At 37.0% G+C, this 7,780-nt stretch overlaps 1 protein-coding gene across 1 annotated transcript; it reads left to right on the top strand.

Annotated features, from left to right (window-relative positions):
• Nucleotides 1–4,869, top strand: si:dkey-5i3.5 (uncharacterized protein LOC565091 homolog). The gene is made up of 4 exons (XM_053319520.1): nt 1–99; nt 2,517–2,798; nt 4,022–4,268; nt 4,449–4,869. The coding sequence occupies exons 2-4, from the start codon at nt 2,550–2,552 to the stop codon at nt 4,808–4,810; spliced, it is 858 nt and encodes a 285-aa protein (XP_053175495.1). The 5' UTR covers nt 1–99; nt 2,517–2,549; the 3' UTR covers nt 4,811–4,869.
• The last annotated feature ends 2,911 nt before the right edge of the window (nt 4,870–7,780 follow it).

Raw genomic sequence — 7,780 nt, 5'->3', positions numbered from 1 at the left:
CGACATTGAACTTTAAAGCACTGTGAACGATGTACTTTAGAAGAAAGCAGCCAGGCAGCCTGTTCCACGAGAGCATCACCGGCACACACCTGAAAACGGGTTAGTAGATAAACTCAGTCACCAGGCAGAATAAAGCGGGACGTTTAACCTCACGTTAACATTTCTCCACATGATTGACGTTGATGTAGTTTGCATTTGATACGAGGCGAGTTATTTTAATTGCTCAGAGTTTGTTCGTCTTATTATTTGCCAGAAAAAGTAGGTTAAACAAGTGAATACATAAATATTTATGTTACGGAATCACTGTGACGTCGCCCTGACAACGACAGTCACTTCCGTGAAGACAACTGGCGGATTATATGAATTTTGGACATATGAAATCTGCTAACTTTACCATTTCTGTTGTCATTTATAGCCCTAAGTAATGTTCAAACATGGTGGTCCGACTTATCTGAAGTTTCTGCTGTGCTTATTTTATGTAATGTGTCGCTTTGCTAGGGTCTTTGGTTTGTTTTGTAGGGATCAGAGGTAAAACCCGGAGCGAACTTTTGACTTTTTCTTTCTTTCTATGCTTGTGAAACTGGATGGAACTGAACTGATTTGGTGTTGTGGACGAAAAAACTGGATTGAACTCTTGAATTTGAGACTGTGGGACGGTTTACACCATGGATATAACATTTAAGAGCTTATAAATTATAATACATCCATGAGTTACATCTACCACACTTAACAAGAATTCACCATTTCTCCTTAACTGAGTACATCTCTTTGTTCCTCGCCATGAAATGTTATAACGTGGCGAAGGGGTGTCTTGAAGTTATTGTAAACGTAACATAACTTATGTATGTACACCATGGATATATTAAGAGCAGGGTTTGGGAAGGTTACTTTGGAAATGTAATAGGATTACTATTTATCTTATTTAAAATGTAATAAGTACTTGAACTATTTCAACTACTTAATCAAAGTAATGTAACTTATTTCATGTGATTACTTTTTGATTACTTTTATCATTTCAAATGTTTTCAGCTGTTAGGGTAAGTGTGCCCATTAACCCCACCAAAATCTGAATTCAGGTGTTTTGGATATTGACATGACGTATAAGAGAGATCATTTCTTAAAAAGCAAGATTTATCTTTCATTTATGAATGTGTGCATTAGTTAATGTAGATTTTGGAATATAAGAAAGATATTTTATGATAAAAGTCAAAAGTCTGGCATGGGCTTAATTGGTACTGTGACACAGTTAAGCCCATGTGTTCTCCAAATAAGCCCACATCATGATTTATTTACAAAATATGAAAAAAAAATTGGATTTCATTGATTCCCCTCCCCCCATCCGGCGTATGTAGGTTCACCTACTAACCTCTGATCTGGATGATGTCATTCAAAGCAAATAAACAATCTATGCACGTGTGTAAGCTACTTACATCCAGATCAAAGGTTAGTAGGTCAACCTACTAACAGATCCCGGATGTTGATAACATGCCACCACGGGCTCGGAGGGGAATAGCACTAACGTATCATAACAAAAAATTGGTGAAAATGTGATTAATTTAATCACACATTTTTTTCTCAGTAACTGTAATGGATTACAGTTACATTTATTTTGTAATCTGAAGTGCTAAGAGCACTATAAATGGGCTGGTTGGTGCTTTCTGCCTTATAACTGATATGCATGCATATGTGTGGGGGCTGGGAGGGAGGGGTTACATGTGATGTGCTGTGTCCATCTCTCGTTCATATGTCTATGTGTAATGGAATGAATGTGTTTATTTTATGTACTCTATGTTTTATATATTGTTCTTACCAGTGAGACCAAAAGACAATTCTCATGCAGGACATGGCAATAAAGTATTTCTAATTAAATTACATAACGCTGTTACATGTAACGAGTTACTGCCCAACACTGATTAAGAGCTAATGTTATGTATGAGGCTAATCTGTGTTGAGATAACTCAAAAAAGGCTTACACAATTTGTGGCTGTTATGTTAACTCTCATGTTGTGTGCGTTTCATGTTAATTATTTCTGCATCCTGGTCAAAAATGACCACTCCATTATTGATGATTATAAATTAAACAATATATTATCACGCAATGTTGTGTTAATTTTTTTTTATCAACTTAGTCTATTTGTTAAATGCTGTAGGCCTTATTGACCTGATCTCATACAACTGGCTTTTGAGTAAAAAAGCATGATGTATGGATTATTTTGACTACAACAAATACTCAGATGAAACATATTGTGCTATTTATCATAGACTAGTAGACAATACTTACCATTATGACAATCTGATTAAATTAAAAGTAATGTTTTTGTTAACTTTCTTATTGTCGTTTTTATATAAAGGTACTTTATTTGTCACACATATAGTTGTACAGTGAAATTCAGTCTCTGCATTTAACCCATCCTAAATACTATTAGCATATCTACTGTCTTAAAATGTATTTTGTTTTTTATTTTTTATATTTTACATTCTTACATTTTTGTTTCCTTGTTTCTTCCTTCCTGCAGACACATTTGTCACCTTTAACCTGATGTCACCCGATGGCTGCTGCTATGTTGAACAGGACAGCTTTGAGCAGAGGTGTTACTGCCTACCGCCTCAGTAAAAATGTCACTTTTTATGTGAATGAGATGGCATCTCCTGTGTCAGGATGTCAGACCAAAGCCACTGAAGATATTAAACCTGTGACACTAATGCTGCCATGGTTTGGATCACGGCCACAAGCTGTGGCAAAGTATTGTGAAATCTACTTCCGCACCGGCTTTGATGTGCTTGTAGTGGAGAGTGAGGTAAGTGAGGTATTAACACTGCTGTGTTCCCCTTTCATAGCTGTGGGTGTTAAGATAATGTGGATGTTTATTCTTAAAATATAGATATAAAATATAGGGAAGCTGCTGGGTTAAAAGTGCTTTTAAAGAAACCTACGTCAGCCACAAAATTCGTGAGGTTCTCTTTAGAGCCAGTGTTTGGCGTGTTCATTCTTGGCTACTGTAGAAACATGGTGGTGCAACATGGTGGGCTCCGTGAAAGAGGACCAGGACCCTATGTAGGTATAATGAGCTCATTCATAGGTAACAAAAACACAATTCTTATTTTCAGGTGATTATACAGTAGTGAAAACATACCTACGAATGTTATATTCCATTTCTACCTAGTCTGTTCCACTAGATGTCTAAAAAACTAAAATTTACACACTGTACCTTTAATATTATATAGTAGACTAGAGATGTGTATGATCCATGCAGAAACTTGAATAGACAAGATAAAGAATAAACAATTAGCCTCAGAGATGTTGAGTTAAGATGGGACATGAGGTTAATACTCCTTGAAGTTAAAAGGTTGTATTTCATGTTACAGGCCTTAATAATCAGAAACACCCGATATCCCACCTCAGTGTCAACATAGCTCTGACCTGTCTGACACAACACTTGAGTGATGCAAAGGTTTGAATTACATGTTTGTTTTGGAAGTTGTGTGGCAGTTTAGGGCCAGTGGAAGAGTTTGAGTTATCGCTATAGCAGCAGCTATTTCTGGAGCTTCTGTGTAGATGCAGTTCAGGAGTCCGTACAATGTGGTCTTTGTTTGTGGTCACAAGGCCATGCACTGATATACATGTAGGACTGTAGGAAAATCACATCAAAATATCAGAATGAGATTTTTATGATTAGACTGGTCATACAAAATTATTTTTGTGTCTCGTGGACAAACGTGTGATCACTGGTCTTCTGTAAATAGTTTTTAAAGAACTCAGAAAAAGGCTGACTGAAGTCCTCATTGTTTTCAGTACCTGGAGAAAGAGGGGTATTATTAAGTATAACTTTGAGCCACATATGGTTAATTCCACCTTTTTAAAGTTTTATATTATTTTCATTCTTTTTCTATTTAAAGATAATGTAAGATTGGGGAATTTTGTAGAAGTTAGGCTATGAAATTGTCCATCAAAGTGATTTTATCAAACATTGATAATAAATTGAACAGAGCTTCAGCTTTCTGTTTGTATGGTTTACACAAGGTGCAAGACTTCATGTGGCCTCGCTGGGGACTGGAAAATGGGAAAAGGTTACTGGAGTTGCTCAACAGTGAACGTTTTGTGTCCCGCCCACTGCTTGTCCATGCCTTCTCCATCGGTGGCTACACATTTTCTCAACTGCTGGTTCATGTGTCCAAGGACACACAGAAATATCAGGAGTTCACAAAGAGGATCAAAGGCCAAGTCTACGATAGCCTGGTGGTCGGCACTATAGAGACGATGGCTGTAGGTAAGTTCAGTATCAACAGGGTTTTTCATATCTACTTTTATTTAATTTCATTAGTATGCATTTTCACACTAGCTAGATTGAAAACAATATATTTATACATGAAATACTAAAGAGTAAGTAGAAAATAAGTAGAAGATTGTCAATAGAGCCTAAGTGTTGTTTTGTCTCCTCTCTACCCAGGTCTTGGTAAGACTGTATTTCCACGTTTGGAGACACTAGTGAAACAAGTAAGCCTGCTATACTTTCGAATGTTCAAACGGCAAACAGTGGACTACTTTAACATGGGCATCGATGCGTTTTGGAACAGTCCTGTCACTGTTCCTGCACTGTTCTTCTTTTGCAAGAATGATACACTAAGCAACGCACAAGCTTTGGAAGAATTGATTGATTTCTGGCAGAAGCGCGGTATTGATATAACAGCAAAAAAGTGGGAGGATTCAACACATGCAGGTCACATAAAGAGGCACCCACAAGAGTATGTGACCACCCTAGATATGTTCCTCCATTCACTCCACATCACCCCTTTGAAGGCAAAGATGTGAAAGGGCTTCAGCCTAATCTAATATCTTGAAATCGTCTATTTTCTTTGAGTAACTGGAAAGGTTTGCTGTCCTACAGCGTGTAACATTAACTTATGTGTTAATGTAATTTAGTAATGATATTCTGTTCAGTTTACAAACCAGTTCATGGTGAGGGACACTCAGGGCGTTTACTTATGAGCAGGATTTGTGACGTCCCAACTAGTTTGGAAGCAGTCAGGTGTGAGTATGCAAGTCTCCAGGGCATAAACACTAAGAATGAACTTTACAGTGGGAGTGGGAGGGTGGTAGACATTTTCTGTCCATCAGGGAAACAAATCTTATTTACATATTCACATTAAACACATTAATTATTTAAACTGCTTCAGGCAGTCTATTCTCATCATTCATCTGTTACAGTACATAGTAGTGTTTGTTTTATGGTTTTTTCAGGTATAGTGGCTTTAACTTGTGTTGGGAGTTGATTGTACTGTTGTCTCAGAAACTCTTCTTCCAGAAGTGACACCTGGGGGGTATTCCAGAAAGGAGGTTCAACAAACTCTGGGTCTTACCCTGAACTCTGGCTGCGTTCACACTGCAGGCAAATCTGATTCAAATCTGATTCCTTCTCAAATCTGATTTTTTGGCCTGACTGTCCACACTGTTTTTAGCAAGTGTCCCAATCGGATTTGGCTTTGTTCAGACTGGGCCACATTAATGACCAGTCTGGCAACGTCGTCGGAGAGGAGGCGTCATCTAGCGTGCATTGTGTGATGTCATATAATTGCGACAGCAATGACAAACCCTCGAGCTTCGTTTGAACCAAGCCATCTCCACAAAGCAGCTAGGAGCAGGAAGCAGCTAAAAATGACATTTAAAAAAAAACATAATTCAGAAAAGTAAGGCACATTTTGCTGGGCTATGACTGTACCTCACTTTTATTTTATTCATAGTTGACGTAGACTTTTAAACAAAATAAATATTAATTCAGTGGCTTTTTCAACATAACAGTAATTTAAACCCCCAACAGAAAGCTGTTTTAACATGTATGTCCACTCATCTAATATCCTGCTTAGTAGATTAACATTTTATTCCTTTTTAACAATTTTATTTAACACAATTTTACTTATTTTATACATATTGGAGTCATTGATTTTAAGACTGAAATGTTATGATGTGTACATGAATACTCAATAAAATACTTAAGATTAACAAGAAGACCTCAAAACGGGTGGATGATCACCACCACCACCTCTGACAGAGGCTTAGGAAAGCCTGCCAGCCATCAGGTTATGTTCACAGACTCAGTTACCATGGTGACTGACTCAGAGCTTCAGTTACCGCTCTTTCTGGAACAGATAAAACAGAGTTTCCCCTACCTCAGGGTTAACTTACTCTGAGTTTTCACATAACCCGCTTTCTGGAATACCCCCTGGTGTATTACTTGTGAAACCGAAACAGGGTGAAAAACCTCTATATCTTGAAAGGATTTTGTATATTAAAGCCATAATAGTGACTTAGAGAATATACTCTTCAATGCACCAAATCAGTTTGGGTAAGCAAAACATGCAAGTCATTTCCATAAGCCATTGTTCATGCATTCCTTTACTTTCTCCAGGTTAAAACATAATCCCATCACCGCACAGCCCTCTCATATTGATTCAAATAATTCCAGGAAGCATGGACTCTTAAACTCCACCATGGTGGTATAAGTTAAAGGTGATACATCTAGGAGATCATATTGTCCTCTTGATCCAGAGATGATCACAACACTATTACATTGCTGTTTATTGTTTACAGAGTACCTGGATACTCAGTGCCTTAAAAAGTGGATACGTTGTTCTCACAGTTGCAGGGTTATTTTGAGCATTTTATGTACTATAGTGATTACTTGTGGTATCTGTCACCCAGTTCTTAACAATAGTTTATTTGTCTGTTATTCTGCTAGTATTAGTCCTGCCTGTTGTGTGTTACACCATTATACCAGTTTACATTTCAACAGTGGATAACGAGCCTCAGTAGAGAATCTGTGTGAATGAACAAGACTGTCATAAACTACCAAAGCAACAAGAAACAAGTTGGACTTCAAAACGAGAATGTTAAGATGAGAAGTTTCCATTGTTTTGCTAACAAATGTCATGTCTGTTGAAGGTGTTTTTTGAACATGAAATAGTTCTTCTAGTATTGTAAAGCTCTGTGTCTTGTCACTTTAATGTACATCATGTCTGATTTGTTTACTTATTAACATTTTCATGTCTTCTGCGGCCTCCATTTGGAAATAAATCTAAAGACATATTGTTTGAGGTTGTGGTGTTATTTTTTCAGACTCCAGTTAATTCCACCAGAAAATTATGATATGGAAAGTAAACTTAGCCCATCTGTTCTGTGCCTAAAGCATGTGTGTGCAGAGAAGCACATCCATGAACATTTTATTTCCACCTTGATGTTTCCTTTTTAAAAAAGATAAATAAAATGTTAATTCTGTGCAACAGCAGACATATAGAAAATAAACTGTAAACATGTGTAAAAACAAAATGGAGAGAAACTAGAATAGAAGTATACTCATGAAACATATCACAATGGACTACACAAGACATGTTGGAGCATAGACATAATAACATAAAAACTAAAAATGTAATGTTAAAGATGGTTTTAATGAGATCGTTTATCCTATTTTGTGGAAAAGCCATATCAAACAAAAAAATATTTAGTTTTGCGATACACACAGTCTGATAGTCTGAGGATTTCTAAATGCAAGGTAGTGGGAATTGCATGTCAGTATGAATGACTTTGAATTGGTTCTGCAATGCAGGTTTGTTTGGTTTTTAAATTCTTATTGTTTCCACAAAGTTTTAACAATGACAGCTGGGAGATTCATAATTCTTACGGCCAAGCGCTGACCAGCGCAAAGCCCTATTTTATCTGTAAAGATTATTATTAGGGCCTGAGTGCTGACTAGCGCGAAGCCCTATTGTATTTCTTCTTTTTTTTCTG

The sequence above is a fragment of the Scomber japonicus genome, chromosome 5, assembly GCF_027409825.1.
Source record: "Scomber japonicus isolate fScoJap1 chromosome 5, fScoJap1.pri, whole genome shotgun sequence".
Taxonomy (NCBI): Eukaryota; Metazoa; Chordata; class Actinopteri; order Scombriformes; family Scombridae; genus Scomber; species Scomber japonicus.
This window is presented reverse-complemented; position numbering and strand designations above follow the sequence as displayed.

What these genes read in the sequence shown, in the direction of transcription:
- si:dkey-5i3.5 (XM_053319520.1), top strand. Translation starts at nt 2,550, where the DNA reads ATGGCTGCTGCTATGTTGAACAGGACAGCTTTGAGCAGAGGTGTTACT. An exon ending in TGCTTGTAGTGGAGAGTGAG is followed by an intron (nt 2,799 to 4,021) that starts GTAAGTGAGGTA and finishes GGTTTACACAAG; the next exon opens with GTGCAAGACTTCATGTGGCC. An exon ending in TATAGAGACGATGGCTGTAG is followed by an intron (nt 4,269 to 4,448) that starts GTAAGTTCAGTA and finishes CTCTCTACCCAG; the next exon opens with GTCTTGGTAAGACTGTATTT.